The sequence below is a fragment of the Spermophilus citellus genome, assembly GCF_964194105.1.
Source record: "Spermophilus citellus genome assembly, chromosome: 1".
In the NCBI taxonomy this organism is placed as follows: Eukaryota; Metazoa; Chordata; class Mammalia; order Rodentia; family Sciuridae; genus Spermophilus; species Spermophilus citellus.
The window spans coordinates 93,129,893-93,155,011 of NC_138182.1; the positions used below are offsets into that span (position 1 = coordinate 93,129,893).

Sequence of the window (25,119 nt, forward strand, 5' to 3'; positions counted from 1 at the left end):
AACACACAGGCCAGGTATTCCTGTCCCCGAGACCTGCTGCAGCGCATGATGAGCATGGCCAGTAACACAGCGCGCATTTCAAACTCGTCACGCAAGTCCGTGTCAAGAGCTCCCACCACAGGACAGCGCAGGGCGACGAGGAGAGGGCTGTGTAAGGATGCAGCTCAGTTAACACATGTGTGTGCACCTTAACTTCCCTTAGAACCTCCTAAGTGTTCATGCCACAGCTTGTCCATTTTCAGCTAAAAATACAGAAATGAGGAGTTTAAATGGAAGATCTACAGAGAGACGGTTGGATGTTGATTAAAAAAGGAAATAAGACAGATGACATAGTCTAGCTCTGTTAGGGCTCAGACAGGCTGGATATGGGATGGGCATAGGAAAGGTAGCAATGGATACAAGTTAGCAGACAGTCCGTTAGAACGTCAAAGAATTCTAATTTTGGATGACAAATTTTAATTCCTAATAAAGAATGAGATACATAAATATGTACAGCTAAAGGTGCACCTACATGTATGTCTATGAATTTCTGTGTGTACAGAACTTTACCCCGAATCTTGAGAGAAAACCGTTTTCCATGACTTCACTCTGGGCAGAGCACGGAGTCACTCTGTTCTAATGCTCTGCTTGCTGTGAACGTGCTCCTCCACACAGGACCCTTGTGAGTGCTCCCTTGACCTCCGAGTTTCTCAGGCTGTAGATGAGGGGGTTCAGCATCGGGGTGATCACCCCATAGAGCATAGAGATGAGTCTGTCTCTGGCAGGGGAATGTTGGCTGGAAGAGGGGCGGATGTAGGTGAAGATGGTTGTGCCGTAGAAGAGGCAGACTACCAGGAGGTGGGACGCGCAGGTGGAGAAGGCTCTGCGCTTGCCTTCTGCTGACCGGATCCTGAGGATGGTGCAGATGATGTACACGTAAGAGACCAGGGTGGTCAGGAAGGCACCGATTCCCAGTGTGCCTCCTACCACTAAAACAAGCATCTCTGCCACGTACGTGGAGGAGCAGGAGAGGGCCACAACCTGTGGGATGTCACAGTAGTACTGGTTGACCAGGTTGGACTTGCAGAAAGACAGGCGGAAGGTGGACACAGTGTGCAGGAGAGAGTTGAGGAACCCAGCTGCCCAGGTCCCACACACCAGCTGGACACAGCGCACCTTGGTCATGATGAGGGCATAACGCAGAGGAAAGCATATGGCCACGTAGCGGTCATAAGCCATGACGGCCAGCAGGAAGACTTCACTCCCAGCTAGGGCCACCAGGAAATAGAGCTGCACTGCACACCCGAGGAAAGAAATGCTGTTCTCCCCGCTCAAGAGGTTGTGCAGCATCTTGGGGACAGTGGCTGATGGGCAGAAGATGTCCAGGAGGGACAAATTTGCCAGAAGGTAATACATGGGAGTGTGCAGCTTTCTCTCCGTGCAAAGGGCCAAGAGAATGGCCCCGTTTCCCGCCAAGGTGATCTGGTAGATGATGGCAAAGACCATGAAGAGAGGGTAGTGCACCTCGGGGAGGTCAGAGAGCCCCATGAGCACAAACTGCGTCACTGTGCTGAGGTTGCCCACGTCCATCTGCTCCCTGCACAAGGCCTTCCTGGAGGGAAGGAAGCCAACAAGCCGGGTTATGTCTAGAGAGCAGGGAGCCCGGGGCTGGGGAGCTCTGGGAAGCAGTGGGCATGTGGTGGACATGACCTGTCAGCCCTGCTGACCAGGAGGTGTAGCTATTTCAACAGGAGGTGCAGCTATTTAAACACCTGTTGGACACAGCTGTACTCTTGCCATTTCTTGAAATAGTCCTGCTAGGTTCCTTTTCCAGAGGACGCTGCCTGAGCACCTGGGGACTCTGGTGCCAGCCTTCACCACCCTGAAGTCGCAGTGGAGCGAGCTCTGAGCAGGGCTCTGTCTTCTGCTGGGACACTTGCCTCGTGCTGCCCTGGGTGGTACTATCCTTGGTACTAGATTCCTTAGAAGGTCCTGGACATTCATATTACCTGTTATAGGTATCTATGTCTCATATATTATCATTCTGATTAGGGGTGCAATCATTGATACGTGCACTTAAATCAGAATCAGCAGACATATGGAGAAACATGAGCTGAAGAAGTGGATTGCACTAGAAGTACCCAGACCTGGAAGAAGTCAGCAGGAGCATCCCCACACAACTTCCAGAGCAGCCTCCCGGGTCAGCATAGCCCTGCCCGGCCCACAGAAGCCCAGTCACCGCCTCTTTACAGGAAGCTTCGTTCAATGCCACAAGTAAGCCCTGTGGATTTTTTCCCTCTAACAGTACATGCATGCAATGGAAAATTCAAAGATAAAACTGGTCAGAAAATAAAATCCAAAAGTTACTTTCTCTGGTCCTCATATGATCTATTTAGCCGGGTGGCAGCTGGGAATGCTTTCTTTCTCAGAGAACATGGGTGTTACCACTTAGACACAAGGATACGTTTCCTACCTGGCAAGAAATGCTTTTCAGTCTGCTTTTCTATTTCCTGAAAGACTTGGGTAAGAATTGCAAGAGTTCTATTTTTCCCTCCTCAAGTAACACCAGGTTTGTTAACACTGTTCTTTGGGGGGTAAAAAAAAAACAGTTTTTAGTGATCTCTTCAAATCAAAACCTAGGGAAGAAAATTGTTATAAGTCATGGATTGGCAGTGACTGTTCTTCATCTGAGGAGGGATGTGTAATGAGGGAGAGAATGGTTCAGGGAAAAGCTACCTGTCATCTCAACTCTTAGGTTTGGAATGCTCTCAATTCCACCAAGTTTAAAACTCCTGTCTGCATCTTTATGTATGAATATCTTTAAAATGTACTTGTATGTTGAGAGCCATCCATGGGCTGAGTGTGGATTGTGTTGCACGTCACAGCCAGTGAGGGGATGGGTCTGGCACTGGAATGTCCCATGGCCCCCCACAGGGATAGACTGCCTGGTGCAGGTGAACTTCCCCCTCAGCTCTGCCAAAGGTCCCACATAGCACTGGAGATGGGGTGACCTGCTGTAGCCGCACAGCCCCTCTGAGATGGGTGTGACCGGCCAAGATGCCAATCAACCTGCGGACTGCAAGACCTAAGGAAGCAAGACTCCACCCTGAAACCTTATCCCTGCCTTTGATGTGCCCCATCAGTCAACATGGGAGCCATTCCTAACTGTCTGGCTCCAGCTCCTGTGTGGACTGGACCTATCAGGGACTCCCCTGGTGAATCTGTCTTTCTGATCTTGTCTTTTGTTCTTCACTAATTATTCTAGGCTTTAATTTCTCAGGTGGCTTATATCCTCCTTGGCAGGAAGAACCCCCAAACGAGGCTCTGATGGCCTGGCCATATTAGTACATTTAAGTGAATAAATAAGGCACTTTTCTAACCCGGGGAGCAGTAACTTGAGAAAGTGAACACTAACTTCCAAGATAGTTACTAATTTTCTTTTTACATTTGCAAATTTGACTTAAAAAAAACAACAACACTATGAGGAATGAGTATCATTCAGACTGATAACACGCTCCATTCCTTCCTCAAAGCTACATAATCAACAATTATCCTCCAAAAACTATTGCATTTTCATTAAATTTTGCACTTGATTGTTTAAAACTCAATAAAATTTCCTGATTTGACATGTGGAACGTAGAATTTGCTCATGTGGTGAGGGAACTTGTGTTTGGAGTAGCAATCTCCTTCTACTAAACTTAATTAAATCCTGTTTAATCAGCCATCTAATTAGAAAAATAAGAGTCATATTTTTTCAGTGTTTTGCTGAGGAAGAAGTTCCAGAACCTTCCTTGTCAATGTGAGGAATCAGGAGTTGATGGACTAGAGATTAAGAAGAGTGCTCATGAAATGCAGCCTTATAGGTGCTCTAGGTGGCCGCCTGATCACACACACCATGGGAACCCACATGGGGGCTGGCGGGCATCATCTCCTTGGGAAATCACCCAGATGTCCCACCCTCCAGTGTTTGACTTACCCCTCTGCATATGGCCCAAGGCACGTACACCGCACAGGAAGCTTTTCTCTTCACAAAAGAGTTATTTCAAGTTTCCACTAGCTAGAGAACAAGAGAAGAAAATCATGAAGCACAAATAGCCCACATATAACCTAAACTTCATGCAATTAAAATGACTTATTTTACCATATGCATATCAAGGCAATATGACATTTAAGTATTCTTTTGTAGGAGGTTATATTACCCATAAAAATACTCAACCAGGAGGCCAGATGATCTGGACAGCACATCACATCAGGAAAGAAAAGCAAACTCATCGATTGCATTTGGACGCAGTCAGGAATTTAGCCTGGTTTATATTGCACCCCTTTTCCCCTAGGAAAAATGACAGTAACGATAATGACCCTAGGGGGAATACTCTTCTCTTGCACATGATCCAAATTGAAACCAACTAACAGAAACTCATAGATAATCAATCTCAGGAAGTTTAAAAATGAGTCTAAATCCTGTGAGTGCCATCTTTGATTCTAATGATGGTCCTGGGTGAGGTAAAGCAAGACATTTCCTGCTAATGCACTTGTCATCAAGAGCAAAGAGTGTAGTTGTCAAGGTGTCTGTATTCATAGCAATCATCCCTCCAAAGTAGGATTATATCATCAGATACTGACACACGTGCAGCTCCATGGCAAACTCCACACGTTGTCCATGCACCACTCCACGTCTCCTCTGTGAAGCTGTGTGCCACCCACACGACACCTGCGTGTGCAGGGTCAGACCCGTGAGTGTTAGTGCACCCCGTTCCAATGGTGACCCCAACTTGATTTCCTAGTTGGGTATTGATTGAGCAATAGAAGAATCTTTGTCTGAAAGTCAGATAGATGGCAGACAGATGGATGACCGAAGGACAGATGGATGATAGGTAGAGAGCGTTTGCAATGACTGAATGTGGTGAGGGCAACAAGTAAATGTTAACCCATTTCACTGTTTCAATAACTCATTTCAGACTCAACAGGACCAAGTCAGACACAAACATCAAAAGGAACAGAAATACAAGTCCCCACGGCTTCTGTCTGCTCTATGGGGAGGGAGCCACGGATGCGCGGACACAGCTTCTACCTGAAGCAGCCTGATTCCCATCAAAATGGGGTGCGCAGCATGGACGCCACATGTGTGCGTCGGCCTGGGAACCCTCCTGGACTGGACCTCAGGACACTCCCTCTCTCTTCAGGTCTCACACTGGGATCTCTTGGTACCTCTTTCTCTCACAAGCCAGGGTTGTGACAAGAGTCTCCCAAGCTGCCGTGGACATTCCAGTACAGTTATTCCAGCTTTTCAGAAGGGATGTTCTTGTAGAAGAGGGTGGTTCTGCCGCTCCTGAGTGGAATGGTCTGTGGTTCCCCCTGGGTGCCTCTGCTCTCCGCAGGCCAGATGGCCAGATGGTCTTCCTGAACGGAAAGAAGGTTCTACTGCAAAGTCCCTCCCGTGTCAGCTGGCTTTCCTCGGCCGTCAAATGCTGGCGGTCAATCAGCTTAACGAGAGAAAGGCTTTGTTTTGGCTCCTGGTGTAGGAGCTTTCCCCAATGGTCATTTGTCCCTGTGGCTTCAGGGCCTGTGGTGAGGTACATCATGGCAGGGCTTGAGGTGGTGGAATCTGCTCACTCCTAGCATCTGGGAAGCATGGGGATGCAGGAAGGGACAGGGCCAGCATCTTCAGGGCATGTCCAGGGTGGTGACCCTGCTTCCACTGGCCCTCCTCCACTACCCAAGCAGGCCACACTGCAGCCCAGGCTCTTACCATGCAGGCCCTGGGACAATCCAGGTCCAGTCTGAGCGCCGACCTTTACTTCACTGCTCTTGACGTTTGTGTTCAGGTGTGTCCATGTTCCTACACAGCCCTTTCCTGTAGTGGGTGCATGTGTATTTAAAATTGCTGTGCCTCCTCTTGACAGGAGCCTTCTGTCGGGACAGAAAGACGCTGTCTCCAGAGCCGGTTGTAATTCAAAGTCTGTGGTGTCCAAGGCACAGGATCACCCTGCTGCCCTGACCACTAGGGCGTCCTCTCCTTCCACCTCTATAATGGTGCCGTACAGAGCTCAGGTCTCAATACGTCCATCTGTCTGCTCACGGTCAGTTTCCCCAGGCCTGCTCCAGGTAATTAAGCAAAATGGACACTTGTCCTTTCTCCACCATGTTCTCCTGCAATGACCACATCCTTCTACTCCTCAGTATTTATTGCCTGTCGATTTTTTAGTGATCTGCTTTGGTCTTTTCCTCTTTCTCTTTTGCATATCTATTTAAGGTTTATTCTGTTTTCCTGACAATGTTCAGTTATCCACAAGTGTGTTTAAATATATCTCACTTATTGTCCTTAGAACGGTTACTTTTAGGCTGTTTGTCGAACCCCCCCCCCCGGCTTTTTCTGATTACTTGCAGGGAATTGCTGTGTTCTGGGTTATTTTGCTTGATTCCAGTTTTGGGCTGGTGTAAGGGCCACACAGTCACAGCTTCTGACCTCGAGGCCGGTGTCTGCTTCTTACTCTTTCATCACTTCTGGTGTGTTTGAATCACAATCAGCATTAATTTTTATTCATATACTTGAAATTATTTAATGATAATAATAATTCATGGTAGTTATAGTATTAGATATAACACATTTATTATTTTCAATAAAACATGGAATAATTAGATCAAGCTAAAGTATCTATCATGTCAAATATTTAACCTTTGGAAGGGGACATTTAAAGAAATATTGGAAGACATAAAATTCAAATTTTAGCAATACTCACCACACTTTCCAATTGATCTCAACAAAAAAATTGAACTTTTTCCTCAAACTAACTCCAGCTTTGTGTTATTCCTCCTGTTTTGTTATTTTTGCCCATAATTTCCTTGGCTTCTCAAGGTTTTTGTGGTTTTATATAAAATTTAATCTATAAAAATGACATTAGAAATTTTTAGGGATTACATTGTATCTGCAGATTTTTTAATATGGTAATTTTAACAATATTAATTCTTCCTTTAATTCACAGAACATTTTAATTATGTAATCCTGAACTCCTCTGTCATTCCTTCTGCTGTGCTGGCCATGGGTTCAAATCATGTGGCATCTTGATTTGTTTGGGGCACTCTTTTCCCTTGTCTTTTCATGTTGTTGTGTGTCTTCCCTTCTAGCTCTGTGGATCTTAGATGTTACTCTTTTACCCTATAGGCTTATCCCCTGTAGGGATACCTCTCCTTTGAGGTGAAGGACAGTGTTATCAGATCCCAATATAAACAATATACACCCTAAAAACTGATGCTTGCCATTAAGACACTTACAGTTTGGTCACAATGTCCAGAAATGGTGAATTCAATTGTTATCTACAATATACTCAGTAGATTTGTAAAAGGGTTTACAGTTTCTGATGGTGGACAAAGAACCAGGGGCGAGGAGTAGGATGATATGCTGAGGAGGTAGGGGGTGAGGAGATAGAGTTGTTGTATCTTAGGAAGTGTGAAAGAAAAATCTAAAGAGGAAGGTTAGTAGCAGAAGAAGGGAGAGGAAGTAAATTTGGGTAGACAAGTAAGTGGGAAGACAGAAGAGTACATAAAACAAACACACATTCATATTAAGAAAAATAAAAATGTTAAGATAGTAGAAACTGATGGGAAAAAAGAAATAAAGAGTATACTACACAGGTGTAATATGCTAGTCAGAAGTCCCAGTCTGCGGTATCCTAATTCATGCAAAGCACTTGGTTTCACATATGTTGGGGATGTGAGGGTGGGAGAATAGAGAGGGAGAGGAAAAAAAATCTTGAAGGAAGACACAGGGATTGTTTGGTGGAGATCAGTATCTTTCCTGCTTCCCTTCTCATCCAATAGGGGAGGGTCGTCTGTTGTTAACTGGTATCTCCACCCTCTGAATGGTGAAGAAACTGAGTAGAAACTGGGTCCCTGGCCAGCCAGAGTTCCAAACTGGGAGTTGCCCCTACTGAAGATGGTGATGAAGGTGACCCAAGATGGAGGCGCCTGCTTTCAGCAGTGGGCTGTCGGGTTATGTGGGGGGAGCCATGAAGGCATTGGACGACGAGTTCAGAAATGACTCTGTGGTGTGAAGTGTGTGGCTGTTGGCTGACTTCAGAGCCTGTGGGAAGTTCTTGGAAGCAGGCCACTACGTGTAGGGGACTATCTCTGCTGCTGCAGAGTTCCAAGTTGGTGTGATGGGGCAGCCCCACGTTGGTAGATGGGGGTCCACACAGGAGTGGTGGCCAGATTCCTGCATGTGAGAAGCTGCCAGGGGAGTGGCATCAGTGATTTCTGCTCGGGTGAGTGGCTGAGAGTTCTGTGCGGGTGCTGATGGTCCCACTTGGTTGCCCAGTAGTCCTGTGTGGGCCAGTAATTGGGAGACCTACTCTGATATGGAGGTCTAGAGCCCTGTATGGGCATGGTGGCCGTGTTTCCCGTCAGGGAGCAGGAATATTGCTTGCAGAGAAGCAGTATTCTTACTACTTGAGACCTAAGTCAGGGAGCGACACAGAATGCTGCCTCCCTTCGGCCCACCATCTTGGATCTTGCCCCATATTAATTCTTCCAAGCAAAGAACACAGGATACTTTGCAATGCATTTTTTTATTGTTAAATTTTATTTTGGGTTGACACATCACAATCGTACACCAGAACTTCAGGGAGACACTTTATTTCCAAACCATAACAAGTAGTCTACTTTTCTCTTTTGTGGAACTTCCATAGTCATTCATAAGAGTCATGCTGCTAATTTACTTTTCTGAGAAGAGGCTGATTGGGACATAATTGGGATTCTCAGAATTGGAACAAGTATTTTAAAAAATAAATAATTGCAGACCCAAAGTGGTGTAATTAATATAAGTAGTAGTCTGGAAAGAAAGCTGTCCTGTTTCTACAGATGACAGAAGGACAGAATGAAGCAGAAATGACAGCTCTCTAGTCACAGTCCATGAAAATGCTGAGACTCGGGGATGGGGAAAGCATGATGACAAAGTCACACAGGCGCACATGGTGGAAGAGTGTGGCAGATGATGACCAGGAAGCAGAGAGAGAGAGAGAGAGAGAGACTCCACTTACCAGACAAAAATATATACCCCAAAGCCACGGCCCCAGTGCCCCAATCCTCCAGCCACACCCACCTGCATCAGTTACCACTCAATTAATCCCATCAGGTGATTGATTCACTGAGGTGGTTAGGGCTCTCACAATCCAATCATTTCCCCTCTGAACCCTCTCCTATGGTCTCCCACATGAGCTTTTGGTAGACAGCTCACATCCAAACCGTAACAGGGAGAATGGCAGGGTGAGCAGGTGAACGGCCAAGGGGAATGGGTGGAAGGAAGACACATAGATGGATGGTTAGGACAGATTCAGACTCAGGAGCAGGTGGAGGCTGAGGTATGAGTACATGCACGGTGGGCAAGGGTCCAGGTGAACTTAGGATAGACCAGCTTTCGTCCTGTCCACTCAGGATCAACAGTCCTCCTTTCCCCTCCAAGACGTTCACTATTGGATGCCAAATGTTAGGGTCCCAAAGTTTTGAGATGGAGATACACATAAATGGATAGGTCAGCTGAAGTTACATGTGGGTGCACAGACAGGGATTGTACACGTTGAGGGGCAACTATTCTATGACTTCTTCCCATGACTTCACTCTGGGCAGAGCATGGAGTCACTTTGTTCTAATGCTCTGCTTGCTGTGAACGTGCTCCTCCACACAGGACCCTTGTGAGTGCTCCCTTGACCTCCGAGTTTCTCAGGCTGTAGATGAGGGGGTTCAGCATCGGGGTGATCACCCCACAGAGCATAGAGATGAGTCTGTCTCTGGAGAGGGAGTCTTGGCTGGAGGAGCGGCGCATGTAGGTGAAGATGGCTGTGCCGTAGAAGAGGCAGACTACCAGGAGGTGGGACGCACAGGTGGAGAAGGCTCTGCGCTTGCCTTCTGCTGACCGGATCCTGAGGATGGTGCAGATGATGTACACATAAGAGACCAGGGTGGTCAGGAAGGCACTGATTCCCAGTGTGCCTCCTACCACTAAAACAAGCATCTCTGCCACGTACGTGGAGGAGCAGGAGAGGGCCACAACCTGTGGGATGTCACAGTAGTACTGGTTGACCAGGTTGGACTTGCAGAAAGACAGGCGGAAGGTGGACACAGTGTGCAGGAGAGAGTTGAGGAACCCAGCTGCCCAGGTCCCACACACCAGCTGGACACAGTGCACCTTGGTCATGATGAGGGCATAACGCAGAGGAAAGCATATGGCCACGTAGCGGTCATAAGCCATGACGGCCAGCAGGAAGACTTCGGTCCCCATCAGGGCCACCAGGAAATAGAGCTGCACTGCACACCCGAGGAAAGAAATGCTGTTCTCCCCGCTCAAGAGGTTGTGCAGCATCTTGGGGACAGTGGCTGATGGGCAGAAGATGTCCAGGAGGGACAAATTTGCCAGAAGGTAATACATGGGAGTGTGCAGCTTTCTCTCCGTGCAAAGGGCCAAGAGAATGGCCCCGTTTCCCACCAAGGTGATCTGGTAGATGATGGCAAAGACCATGAAGAGAGGGTAGCGCACCTCGGGGAGGTCAGAGAGCCCCATGAGCACAAACTGCGTCACTGTGCTGAGGTTGCCCACGTCCATCTGCTCCCTGAACAGGGCCTTCCTGGAGGGAAGGAAGCCAACAAGCCGGGTTATGTCTAGAGAGCAGGGAGCCCGGGGCTGGGGAGCTCTGGGAAGCAGTGGGCATGTGGTGGACATGACCTGTCAGCCCTACTGACCAGGAGGTGTAGCTATTTGAACCCCTGTTGGACACATGTCCTTTACATTACTTACGATATTTCTTAAAATATTCACCCTTGGTTCCTTACCAAGAGGAAATATTCTGAATAGATGGAGAAATTTAAAATCTACCTTCTCCATCAAACATTTGTGGGGTTTCTGCTGTTCTGGGTATTGTAGAATTCAGTGGAAATCCACCTTTCCTTTGACACCTGTTTTGTTCTGCTTTGTATTATTTCCAAGTGTTTATTTTTATAGTTCGTCTCAATACTAAGACCTTGACATAGAAGCTGTGCTTTGTTCCTAGGTGTGTGCACTTCTGTAGACACTAGGAATTAGCACTTGAAAGGATGGAGAGAGGGTGGGGTGATAAGTGGTGCACACCCTGCTCTGACAGGCTCTTCCCATTCTGAAGAAATCAAAGGAAGGATGATTCTTCATCTACAAGTCATCATCACTCAAACTTAAACATAATTCAATAAAATTAAACTCACCCTGAAGACATAAACTGACTTGTTTGAAAGTGTCTGTCTGTCCCCATTCAGGAAATTATATCATATATATATATATATATATATATATATATATATATATATATATATGTGTGTGTGTGTGTGTGTAAACACATATATACTCACATTGTTTACACGTACCTTTTGAATGTAAAACTTGCATACTTAGCCACATGCTTAATATATTTAGGGAAATAAGGTGGTTTAAATTACATATGCTAGAACATGTTAGTTTTATTTATTCTTATTTAATTTTCTAGTTTCACTAGTGTGTCTCATCAGAGTTCACATAATTGCAATTCTTAAAACTATTTACAACATGACTTTAAATGAAGGTCTACGTGTTTACACTTGTGTGGGATTTTTCTATCCCTTTGAAAACTGGTTGTTTTTATTGTTTTCTTTGTTTTTTAAATTAATTAATTAATTTTTAATATTTTTAGTTGTAGATGAACACGATACCTTTATTTTATTTATTTATTTTTATGTGGTGCTGAGGATTGAACCCAGTGCTTCACATGTGCTAGGCAAGCACTTTACTGCTGAGCTACAACCCCAGCCCCTTTCATTTATTTTTTAACACACACATTTGACTAGAAATTCAGAAAAGACCGCTAGAACACAAAGTGCAGAAGTCCTTGTCTGTGACCCCCCTTCTTTCTGCATTGCCTGATAAGACGATTGATGACTTCTTTGCTCAGGTAAAATGCATAATTAAGGCAGCTCATACACAGTGATTTATTTATACAAACGGAATGAAACTACCTCCTCACCCTTTCTCCCTGCAGGATTTAAACAGGAATCATGGGTCCTACTTAACACATCAGTCCTCCCTCCTCATGGAGCATCCACAGTGAACCATACATACATAGCACTCTCCATGATGAGCTCTCTGTCTCGTGGAACATACTGAAGAACATTGCTGTGATAACCATAAAGTCCTTGTGTATCATTATGCAGCTTTGAAAAAAAAAAAGAATTCCACTAAATGAAAGAAAATGTTAAAACAGGAAACACCTACTGGCTAGGGTTGTGGCTCAGAGGGTGAGTGCTTGCCTAGCACGTGGGAGGCACTGGGGCCCACCCTCAGCACCACATAAAATAAATAAATAAAATAAAGGTATTTGTGTCCAAATACAACTAAAAATATGTATTAGAAAAAGAGACCATCTACTGTGACAATTCTAAAATTCTCCAATGTCCATGACTCTATAGAGATATGTAGTTTCAGCTGGCCCACCTTTTTATATGTAACACTTTGAAAACAAAATAGAAACATAAATTAAATGAAGTACTTTTTTATTTCAAGAAAATCAGTGTCTTCAGAGAGTAAATATTTATTTTGTATTAAATACTTGTTTTTCTTTATATACACACTGAACAATTTGACTGGTTTTAAAACTCAGGGTTATGAGACATGAGTCTATAATATCTTCATAACCATGAACCAACTTTCAGTTACACACTCAGCTTGTCCTCGCAAAGATAATAAATCTCCTTAAATTTTGTACTTGAATGTTTAAAATGTGTTTAAGCTCATGATATAGAGTTCAGATTTTTTCCTGTGAGGATCTTCCTACTAAATTAAACACAGTTCAATCCTAGGCATTTGCCATCTGATCAGAAGCACAACTTACAGGTTGCTAATAATAATGGCTGGGGATGAAGCTCAGCGAACTTTCCCACTTACCTGAGGATTCCAGAGCCCTGCACACAGAATCGGGTTCGTCCTCAGGACGGGCATGCATGTGTGGTCTGTGGTCACTTGGTGAAGCAGGGGCGGGCGAGAGTGTGAAGGACACAGGCAGAGATGGGCTTGTTGGAGTCAGAGCCAGGGGCGTGGTGGCTGTCAGGGAGAGGACGTGCAGCCAGGGTCAGTCCACCAGGAGCTACCCAGAAGCCTGTCACCTTAGCAGTTCTCAGCCTGCCCTTGGGCACATGCAGTCAGAGCACCGTGAACCATACGTATACAGCTTTTCTCTTCAGCCTGGGGTTACTTTTGTTTTCCAATTTATATAGAAAAGAAAAGCATTGACTAAGCACAAACAACCACTGACAGATGCTAAGGTAATTTAAAACATATAATTTTTAGTATAATGATATCAGAAAACATTACATTTAAACTTTCTTTAGCAAAGAAGAATTTTCTTTAAAGCTTTATTGCCAAGCAACAAGTTATATAGCTTCCCTTTTGACGCCGTGGGTTTGTACCCAGAAAAAAAATTTAAAAACACTTCTAAAGACTACCTGCCCCCTGGTTGGTGGCATCTCAGTGCCTGTTAACTCTCCTGGTCCCACTTCACAGGGACACACACTCAGGACCTTGGGTCAGAAACAGTATCTAGAGACCTCTGTGCCTTACATGCAAAGGTGGTGGAAATGCACAGTGTGGGCATGTTTTATGAGCTGAGCTGAACTATTTTTACACATGTATTTAGGTACTCTAAATAATTGAAAATGTTCTCTTTGCTTGTTTAATGCTGTTTTAACCGGCTTCTTAAATGTGTGCATTTTCACCCTATATTATCTTCACAAAATCCAACAGCTTACCATTCAACGTCCAGAATTGAACACTCAATTTTCCTGCCTTTCCTGGTCCACAGGTGTCTTCAGCAATACCAAATTTCAGGAATAAAGCCAGGTGACCAGAGAACTAAAAGCACATCAGTTAACCCAAGCCACTCCTCAGCTCTACGTGAGGCTCCTGTTCAAAGTCACACTGTAGTTTATAGTGTCCCCACCTCCCCTATGACGACAGTGCAGACCCAGGTGGGAATACCTGCACAAGCCCCAGTTACTAATGCAGTCGTGGGCACTCACAGCTGAGCAATTTCACATAGGTGTGAAAATGGACCTGAACTGTGGAGGGTGACGAAGGGTTTGTTTTAATTGCCTAGAGTGAGAGAAAACAAAACTTTCCCCACTGATTGTATGACCAGACAAAAGTGAAGAGGAAATTGATGTTTCCACAATAGTTTGCTGTAATCAGAGTAATCATTCCTGTAAAATATCATTTCACTACTAAATTGGTATATATTTCATTCATGTCAGATAGGGTGAACTTTAATACAATCTTATGCACAAACATTCATTTTTATGTTGTTAAGATTATTTACCATAAGCATGGAAAACTGTTGTTAGAGACAAAGTGGTTGGAATTTCAAATTGATTTAAGCCTGTAATCAATAAATCAATTTTCTTATAGTATACTGATTAGACATTAAAAGAATCCACATGAATAAATTTTGTATCCACATGTATACAGGTAAATGCATAGAAAAATCAATATATTACAGTTAGTAAGTCCAGGTAAAGGAAATATAGGTGTTTGCTGTATCATTTCATTTTTTAATCTAACTTTGAAACTTTTCAAAATACAGTACTATTAAAAAATCAAACACAAACATGAAAATAATACAGGGAAAAATCTGTCTTGCATTCCACCTGCATGACCACGTTCTTAGTAACTAAACTGCTGACTAGTGTGAAAAGAGCCCACTCTGAGCTCTATGCCATGGGTGGGGCGTGTGTGTGTGTGTGTGTGTGTGTAGAGACATATACACATGTATTTTATCCCACATGCTTTCCTTCACTGAAGAGTTAAATCTCAGTTTTAATATTGGTCAGGAACTGGAAAATAATGAACTGTTCTGAATTATAAATTATATTCTGAATAACCTAGCCAAATTCTTAGCGACAGAAGAAGGAGCGGAGGTTGGTGAAGGCCTGTGGAGGGAGGAATCAAAAGTTGTTGAGGGTTTGGGCTTTCTGTCTTGCAAACTGAAGAGTGTTTGCACTTCCCAGTGTGCATAACTCTAGTGATCTTTAGACTTAAAACTGACAAAGACAGAATGTTTTATTTTAGGTGCATTTAATCATAATTCAAAAATTAAATTGAAAACACAATCCACATAGTGGAAAAAAATTGCAAAATACCTGGCTGATAAGGGAGTGGCAATTAAGGTACACGGAAATTCTCATAACTTATAACTCAAAATGCCCAGCTAAAAGTAGGCAAAGATCTGGATGGGCGTTTTTCAAAGGAAGGTTTACAAATAGTTAAAAGCACATGAAAAGATGCTGCACTTGATTTACAGAGGACTGCAAATAGAAACCAGGATGAGGTGTCCCTCCACACCCAGGAGAATGGTGAGAATCAAGTGAGATGACAGAAGCTCTGGCAAGATGTGGAGAAACTGGAACCACACCCCGCCTCCCACAGTGACCTCAAATAGCTCCTCCATTTGGGAAAATAATGTAGCAGTTTCTCAAATGATTAAATGTAGAGTTATCATGAAAGAAACTCAAGAAGTCCACTAGTAGTGAGGAATCCCACTCCCAAGAGGAGGGGAAAGAGGTCCACACAAAGACCCATACGTGAGTGTGTACAGCAATGTCATTCACAGTGCTGACGACTGGAAAGCAGGCAAGTGTCAGCAGTAGATCAGTGGATAAACGAGTACCCTACACGCACGCAATGGAGTAATGCTTGCAAGCTACACCTCTGATGAGGTATCACGAACCCATTCCTAAGAAAGAAATAATCCCACAAATGGGCTAAGGCCTGGTCAGCCATTTCTGAAATGAGACACTCAAATGGCCGACAGATGCACAAGAAAGAGAAGCTCACCACCACTGACAATGTCGTCGGCTGCAAATCGAATCCCCCGGACACTCCCTCACGCAGGGCAAAACCGCTGACACCAGGAGGAAACAGCTTCCGTGTGCTCAGAGGTGAGCGCTTGCCTAGCACAAGAGAGGCCCTGGGCTCCATCCCCAGCACTGTGAACAAACAGAGAGACCATATGTGTCCTCAAGTGGAAGAAGGAGCCCTTGGGTCCTGTTGGTGAGAAGACACCTTAAGACAGTCGTAATGGAAAACAGCACGGAAGTTCCTCAGGAAGCCTCAGCCAGGAGCACACAAGGTCCAGTAACCCCACTCCTGTGGGAGCCGGAAGGAGCTGAAATCAGTCTGGGAGAGGACGTCTGCCCTCCGCGCTCACCTCAGTGTGTTCACGACAGAGAAGGTACAGATGGACCTCGGCCTCCACCATCCAATGAACACGTGGACCTGAGGTGTAAACACACAGTGGAGAACCTCCAGCCTCAAAAATCCGGAAATCTGTCACGACAGCACCGTGACCCTGGAGGACACCATGCTGACCGAGGCAAACCAGGCACAGAAAGGCCAAGCTGTAGATTCTGCTATGTGAAATCCGGAAGCGTTAGATCCCAGGAGAAGGTAGGACAGGAGATGGAGGAGGGTGCCATGTGATGTGACATCCAGGCATTTTAGTCAAGGTTTGCAAACACTCAGATGCACAAAACTTAACCACACCATCATGAGACTTGACAAACAAGCCATCCTGTAACTAGTTAACTCCCCAGGAGAGTTTTATGCAAAATGCATTGTATCCAAGAACCAAAATTAGTAGAAGAGAGAAACTATTATTTTCTTCTGAAAATATCTTTAATTTCTGCCTTAGGACAATACCATGAATTCTTGTATACTTCCCTTGCTCATTCTGCTATTCTGGGCTGGTTTGGCTGAATTATAAGAAAAATATTGCTTTGCACTTATACCCGATTCAAAAGGGAAGGACTATTTTAATCATACTTTTATAGAATTGCTAGCATTCTTCATCGACCCTATGCCAACATGCAACAATTATGATTTCTAAAAGAATGGTTGCAATTTGGAAACTGAGTGTGTTCACGATTAATGAACTTTCTGTGATCTGTTTTAAGTTTATTTAGCTTTTGAAACAACCCATGCAGAATAAAGAGAATAAATTAATTTTATAGCCAGACATGAATTGGAAAATTTATTGAATCTCTTGCGATATACAAAACATTTTTAGCACTTCCCTTTATTAAGTGTCACACACAAAGTGTTTCTAAAAATATTAGGAATTTAATGACCCTCAGTGGTATGGCCACGGAATCCTTGCCAGTTAACAGCTGGAGGAAACTCCGCCTCCTTGGAGGTTGAGACAGGTCTCCAGAGGTCAGCAGAAGCATGAACCTGGCTGTTCTTATTAAAGACCTGGTGTCCCTATACATCATTCAGCAGCAGGGCTGTCCTTGGGATCTGCGCATGAGTCTCACTGAGAAGCAGCTTCTATATTTCACTCCCTGACCTCATCCCTCTCCTTAAATTATGCAAAAGCAGTATTTCTGCAAGGGAAGTCAGCTACGTGGTCCTGGTTCACAGGTAAGCTTGTGTCTGTCATTTGTGCACTTCTCTTGGCAAGTAAATGACAGAAATAGCTTGGTAGACTCCAAAATCTAAAGCATACTTAAATGTTTCCATTTCACAGATTCACAGATGTATGTGCGTTCACAGAATAGAGTTTTAGATTTCTGTGTTTATTTTAGGCAACTAGCTCTCTCTCTCTTTCTCTCTCTCTCTCTCTCTCTCTCTCTCTCTCTCTTTCTTTTTTGTATCAGAGATTGAACTCAGGGGTTCTAGGGCCTCTTTTAGTTGCTGAGGCTGACCTTGAACTTGCCATCCTCCTGCCTCACCCTCCAAGCCATTAGCATTACAGGCATGCACCACTGTGCCTGGCAGAGGCAACTCGTTCTTATTGCTCCCTGAAGGCCTTGTACGTGCACTGTCCAGGTCAAGCAGACTAAGCCAAAGTGATTGAAAAATTCCCTTGGAATAGAGCAGCAGGCCCCATGAAGGAAAAATTTCCTGAGCTTGATTCAGAAGGCCAACCAGGAAATCTACATGCAGAAGAAAGTTATGATGCCATTTCATGGAGGTCTAGTCATACAAGCAAAAGTAGTGTTTAAAATGGCAAAAAAAAGAGAGAGAGAGAGAGAGAGAGAGAGAGAGAGAGAGAGAGAGAGAGATTATTCCGAGGTACCTAGTGTGGCTATTATGATGAATGATTTTTATAAAGGCTGGATTTATGAGGCATTAACAGGATAATGCAGGTAATTTATATATCCTGTTGTGTTCAAGTGTTAACAGTGGTGGGGAATTAGCAACCCGGTGTATTCTATTGCCCTTATTTTAAAATTAGCAACCCAGTGTATTCTATTGCCCTTATTTTGAACCAAGTAATTTCCAAGTATCACTGCACACATGCAGGGGAGTGGGCACCCTGAACTTTCTGTACTGCGCAGTAGTCAGGAGGCCGTGCAGGTGCACCTTGAAGGGTAGAATGTGAGGTGAGGTTAGCACGGGCAAATGTGAGCATTCACCTGGACCAAAGAGACAGCGGACACTCTGAAGAACCAATAGCATGACAAGACTTCTACTGGCCCCTGCTAGGGTGTCACCTGGTGAAGGACACTGAGAACAGAGTGTGGTTTGCAGCTGCGACCTACGGGGCTGTCGGTATCCACCTCACCCACCCACGTGGGCTTCTGGCTAAGAACATTCTCTGATCGTGGACTCTCTTCACCTGGTAAAAGGAGGCTGATGGAGAAACTGTGTACAATCAAAGCAATTAGCATAAAATATTTGCTAAAACACTAAAAAATCATATCAATATATCGGGGTATGCAAGTCGTTACTTTTAGGCATATAAAGGTAGAAAAATCATAAATGTTTTTCTGATGGCAAATAAGTTACATATAAAGTGTTTTAAAAAGGCAAATGCTAACATTTTTATTAGTATTATCTCTCAATCCTGGATTTTTTAATTGATGAAAATAGAGTCATGCTGTGATCAGATCTTACCAAATAACTAATTTTAGTCTTGAGAAGATAAGGTTTAAACAGATTGTTTATGATTTGAAATGCTTCAGAAGGAGTGCAGGTAATAAATTGAATTTGAGATGGTTCCTTGAGAACAAGCGTAGTTAGCAAAAGCCATGAAACAGGAGGAGCAAGGTCTGGAGGAGAGCTGCCCCCAGGGGACTAGATTCCTGGCCCAGGACTCCCTGGTGAAGGTGCAGAGGAGGGGTAGGCAAGGGAGCTGGCCACACCTTGGCAACCAGAAGCAGACATTAGGTGCTGGATCAGACCAGCTCTTCAGGGTGATGGGGTCAAGCCTGGGTTCAAGGACAGTGGAAGTGAAGGGGCTGCACCTCCTACCTGGTCTCCCTCAGATCCACTCACCTCCAGGGGAAGCTCAGATCCATCCCCTGAGCTGGCTATGGAACTGCTTTCCAGAGCAGCCAGCCACTGCTCAGGTGCTCAGGGCATGCTCAAGGCAGAGGGCGACCCAGCAGCTTTTGAGAATGTCTGGGATAACCCCTCAGATAGAGGGAAGGGGGATCCTGATCACGCCCCGCCTCAGGGTGAGGGTTTAGAAAGCCGTTCTACACGACAGAGTAGATGTATCAACAAGTGGAAGGGGCGTGGGACTGGGTTTCATTTTGAATACTTCATGTGCTTGGTTCTCTCATCCTAGGAGGATTAGAAAGAGTAGGGTATCAGTAGATTCAGGGAAGAAAATCCAGGCAGAAGTAGAGCATTCACCTGACCTCAATGCCTTACTCCACCCACCTAGGTTGTGTGTCTTCGGCTGTGGCATCCTCCCCTTGGCCTGTGGCTCTGAGGACAGCTCACTAGCAGGCATGGACAACGTCACCTCCTTCACCTACTTCCTCCTTGTTGGCGTCTCCAGCTCCCAGGAGCTCCAGGTTTTGCAAGGTCTGCTGTTCCTGGTGATCTATCTGGGAGCCTTGACGGGGAATCTTATCACCGTTGCTCTTATTGTGACAGACACACGCCTTCACACTCCGATGTACTTCTTCATAAGCAATCTGTCCCTCTTAGACCTTGGCAGCATCTCAGTGATTGTTCCCAAATCCATTGTTAATTCCTTGACAGGCCGTAGGACCATCTCACTGCAGGAATGTGCTGCACAGATCTTCTTTTACATACTTTTTGCCACTGTAGAGTTTGCGCTCCTTGTGGTCATGTCCTATGACCGATACATTGCCATCTGCCACTCTCTGCACTACGGGCTGGTGGTCACGCCGCGCACGTGCATTCAGGCCGCGGGTGGCTCCTGGGCCTGCGGGCTCGTCTACTCTGCCATCCACACAGGCTCCATGTTCAGGCTTCCCTTTACAAAGACCAACCGGATCCACCAGTATTTCTGTGATATGCCTCAGATTTTGAGGCTCTCATCTCCCGACGTCCAGTTTTCTGAGTTCGTCATCATCGCCGCAAGTGTTGGCCTCGTGGTGGTGTGTGTCGTCTTCATCTTGATGTCATATATCAACATATTCTCAACCGCGCTCAAGATCTGTTCAGCGGAAGCCCGCAGCAAAGCCTTATCCACCTGTGTCCCACAGCTGGCGATTCTCCTCCTGTTTGTGATTTCTGGGTCAGTGGCTGTCTTAGGGCCCGTGGCAATGGAAGGATCCCTTAAAAATCTGCTGACATCCATGTTCTACACCATGGTCCCCCCCTTCACAAACCCCATCCTCTACAGTCTGAGGAACAGGGAGATTAATGCTGCTCTCCGTAGAATGTTCAACAGGCATACCAAGTTCCCAATCAAAGATTTTCTTAGCTAACAACAAATATCAATTTATCACTAGAAAGCAGTCTGACTTATGTTTGATTCTCGTCAGTTGTGTTCTATGTTTGCTGTTTACACTTGTGATGGTGAACTACACGGTTAGGTCTTCATTTTCTTGCTCAACGCTATATTGTAAGTGCAGCTTCCTGAAACACTGAGGCCAGGCCTTGTGAATGCCCACGTGAGCAGGTACACGTGCTTTTCAGAGAACCCTGGGCACTGGGTATTGCCACCCTGGAAGAGCATGTGAGAGGCTGGGTGGGGAACTCCCACTATTCACCCTCACACTGCGGCTGGAACAGAGATAAGTGATTAGAGCAGGTGACAGTGGCAGGTCGACAGAGTGCCAGAGAAATGGACGGCGATGGTTGATCCAAAAGGGCACACTTGCTAACTCCCAGCTTGGTTTTGGTTTCTGATTGTCAGATAGTTCATATAAAGTCACCCTGATCCTGCTCTGACTCAAGGTAATGGGATGTCTGGCAATCGGTGCCAAGGTGCCTTGTTCTCAGGGTGGAGGAGCATTGGTCAGGATAATAACACAGACCTCCCTGGCCGGAGACTACAGAAGCCAACACCCTCCAGGGCTGGGTAGCTCGTCCAGTTAGGACCTGTGTGCACAGGCCAAGATGGCCCAAGGGTGCCTCTAGGTCCTCAGCATGTCACAGACTTTCACTGTGACTGTGAATCTTCTCCAAATCTGGGCTTTGCTCAGACACTTATGGGTAGAATCATACGGTAGGGATTTAGGGGTCTGATCCAGAGCTCAGAGGTGGTGCATAGGTGGGACTCCCCAGAAACGTCTCCTTAAACCCCAGTTAAAACCTGGGACTCAAAGGAGTCAGAGCCATCAGTCTCCTCTCTGAGCCAACCTACGCTCTCCTTGCTTTGTTACTTTCTTTTCTAATAAGCTTTGTTATACTGTTACCAACTCTTGTATCTTGGTCAAAATCTTCTCTTGTGAGAAAACAAGCACCCACAACACAAAGCCCTTGCTGGTAACGCAGGGAGACCCCTAAGCAGGGAGGAGATCAACACCGAGACCCTTTCCAGACCCCTGAAGTCGGCTTGCCCCAGGCTCCCAAATCCATATTGCTTTGCTCAATGAAAAACAGGACATAAACAACCCACCCTTAGAGAGATTGTAGTTGAGAAGCTTTTGGTTTCTTCCTGAGCTCTGAATGAAAAGATGCCCTGCTCCTTTCATTCAAACATGTGAGTAATGAGGAAAAAGGATTCAGAACATAGAACAGAGACAGATGAACCCTGGGATTGGAATTAACCTGGAGAGCAGCAGATAAGGAATGCTCGCCCAGCTGGGTGTGCTCTTCTCGTTAGGTGGGACACACAAATCCATGCTCTCCAGATGGATGTAGTTCTACTTTTCTGATGCCCAAGAGCTGAGCCTGCGTCCTGATGACTAAAATGCATATTAAGGACTTTTTGTTTCCAACTGAATCAGCAAGTGTCCTCTTTGTAGTTCAGAAGCATACGGAAAGACTCGGCATATAAGAACCCAGCTCAGTTAACGCAGCCTGGGACCTGACAGCCGGCCCTCCAGGACTGTGTTGACTCAGAACTTATTCTTCAGTGTGGAAGCCACAGCAAGAATGTGGGCCTCATGAACCTCTCGGCATCCAGATGCGACCCTAGTGACCATCTGAGTTTGGTTCACACTCCTCTAATCCCTGAAATAGCCCCACACTTTCAATTTCATAATCGAGGATTCTACAAATGCTTTTTCTGCAGCTTTATTTATATATACATGACAATTAAAATTGCATGCATGTGATTGTAGAACTTATGTTCATTGTGAAATATTCACCACAATCAAGCTAATCAACATAACCATATTTGTTCTCTAAATCCATTTGTACCTGGGTCATTTGAAGAGATTTCCAAAGAAAACACATCACTATCAATTACAGTCAAGTAACAGTCTTACAAAGTTTGGGTTTTATCTTTATGATTCTTTGCATGTGTGGATTTGCATTAGCTTTACCCCCATTTCTTCCTTTCTATTTAAATGTTTATGTAGATTCTTCCACCCAGGTTTATTCTCCTCCAGATATCTGAATATACAGATAGATGGATTTCTAATCCCCAGGGTTAATAAAAAAAAGAAAAATTCTATTCTGATGACCCTTCCTTTTGACTCTAGCCCTAGGACACAGTAGTATTGTGTTGGTGGGTTTGTGAAATGCCACATTAGTATTTCTGATTGTGTTTTCAGTTATTGTAACATCACAATTTAGGTTTCATCTATGTTGAAATTCAAGCCTTCTGGGGAAATTTTTCCTAGATATATTTTTTTTTACTTGTTTATTTAATTTTTAGTTGACAAATAGCAAGTATACATGTATTTGTGGGATGTGATTTATCCACCAAATCCTGCTGTATTTACCCTTTGGGGGAGTGAAACATTCAAGATGTACTTTTTCAGCAATTTAAAAATAAATTACAAATGAACTTGAATACATGAACTCATCAAAGTGACCCTTATTATCCACAAACCGTTGCCATCCCTCCCTCTGGCCACACAAGCCTTGGTGACACCCCTAGACTCTCTCCCCACAGGTGGTCCAGGAGCCTCTTGTCCTACAGCTCCTGCCCAGCATGTGCCCCTTGCCTCCGTCCACAGCAGGGGCCACCTTCACCCTCCAGCCCTGGCTGTCCCTATACGTGAGGTCAACCAAGCTCCTAGCTTCTCTCCCATGATTCAGCCTCCCACGGATTCAGCCTCTGATCCAGCGGTGCCCACGGGAACCCGGGGTGCTGGGGGCCCACACCCTGCACCTCTCACCTGACTCCCGCTTCCCGGGACCTCGTCCTTATTCCTGGATGTGAGACCAGGTCTTTTTCTCTGCTTTCTTTCCTTGGGCAGAATCACCAGGATCATCCTGAACGTGGGCTCTTTCCAGGGCAGCTCCCTGGAGGGTGTGGACCGGCAGCACCCTGCCCGGCAGGTCCCCTGCTTCCTCCTCGGCTCTCCTTTTCCAAAATTATTGTGCAAGTTTAGCACTAAGGGTGGTGGCTTTGGAACTCAGGCACTTTTGGTTAAGTTGGTTTAGATTGGAGAATGAAATGCCCAGACCCTGTGTTACTTATTTATTAGCTGGATTATGTTGCACACGTTTTTAGATAGATTTATTTAGTCATTGAATTACCACTCCAGAAACCTTTATGGAGAACATGCTCTCTTCCGAGTCTTTAAGATTCATATCCTAAGGTTTTCTCTTACAAAAGACTTTCAAAATAATAGATCTCTCTGGACTGGGGAAAAAAATATGTGGAAGCCGGTTACTGAAGGGGTCAGCTTCACAGAAGAGGCTAGGAACTCGCTGCCTGGGGAGCTTCAGAGGCACCGCAGTGCCGGCAGGAGGAGGAGGGCGAGGCCCGTGGCCTGGTCCCCACCCCCCCACACACACACACACCGTGCTTGAGAAGACCCTGGGCTGTGGGCTCAGTCAGCGGGAGAGCCGTGGTGTGCAGAGAGCCACATCCAGTCCTCAGGTGCACTTGTCATCTGTCATCTGTCGCTCATTCCTTTGTGATCTTGTATTTTAATGTTTGTATTTATATTATATTTGGGATATTTCATATCCCACTGGAAGAAAGCTCTATTTTCTAAGGTGTGGTGCACCAGGCAATGCTGTTAGCATCTCTGTTTTCCCCTACATCCTGACTTTTCAGCTGGCATCCAGGGCCTCACCCATCCTAGGCAAGAATGTTGCAACCAGGCTCACCTCCAGTCCTCCTCATTCCTTTTGACCAGCCCTTGGGGTTAGCACATTAAATTACACTGTATGTGGGGCCTGTGTCCCCAGCCAGCCTACCCACTCACTGCCCAGGTTTCCCCCAGCCAACCTACCCACTCACCGCCCAGGTTTCACTCCCTACAGGTGAGGACGATCTCCCTCTTATTTGTGGCATCATCTTATCACTGGGTCAGTTGACTTCAGGCTCTAAGAGCCCACCAGCCGGCCACCCCACCTTCTTCACGGACTTCCTTCTGGGGGACATCTCAAGCTCCTGGGAGTCCAGAACTTTTGCAAGGTCTGCTGTTCCTAGTGATCCATGTGGGAGCTCTGCCTGGGAATCTTCTAACCTTTGCCGTCATTTGACGGAACATGAAGCCGTGGAGCTTGAGATACTCTTTATAGGCAATCTATCCCTTTTAGATTTTTTTAAAAAATTTTATTTGTTCTACTTAGATGTACATGACAGTAGAGTGTATTTTGACATATTATACATACACGGAGCATAACTTCCCATTCCTGTGATTGTACATGATGTGGAGTTACACTGGTTGTGTGTTCATATATGAACATAGGAAAGATATGTCTGGTTCACTCTACTGTCTTCCTATTGCTATCCCTTCTCCCTTCCCTTCATTCCCCTTTGT

The 25,119-nt window shown here is 45.3% G+C and overlaps 3 protein-coding genes across 3 annotated transcripts; 1 reads left to right on the plus strand and 2 right to left on the minus strand.

Moving 5' to 3' along the window:
• Nucleotides 1-615: 615 nt before the first annotated feature.
• On the minus strand, nt 616-1,569 carry LOC308644721 (olfactory receptor 5V1-like; the record flags this gene model as incomplete). The annotated part of the gene is made up of 1 exon (XM_081286328.1): nt 616-1,569. The coding sequence occupies one exon, from the start codon at nt 1,567-1,569 to the stop codon at nt 616-618; it is 954 nt and encodes a 317-aa protein (XP_081142454.1).
• An 8,050-nt stretch (nt 1,570-9,619) lies between these two features.
• LOC308644783 (olfactory receptor 5V1-like) lies at nt 9,620-10,573 on the minus strand (the record flags this gene model as incomplete). Its single annotated transcript, XM_081286458.1, has 1 exon — nt 9,620-10,573. One exon carries the CDS (start codon nt 10,571-10,573, stop codon nt 9,620-9,622), a length of 954 nt encoding a protein of 317 aa, XP_081142584.1.
• A 9,185-nt stretch (nt 10,574-19,758) lies between these two features.
• LOC308644862 (olfactory receptor 14I1-like) lies at nt 19,759-20,709 on the plus strand (the record flags this gene model as incomplete). The annotated part of the gene is made up of 1 exon (XM_081286573.1): nt 19,759-20,709. The coding sequence occupies one exon, from the start codon at nt 19,759-19,761 to the stop codon at nt 20,707-20,709; it is 951 nt and encodes a 316-aa protein (XP_081142699.1).
• Between the last annotated feature and the right edge of the window lie 4,410 nt (nt 20,710-25,119).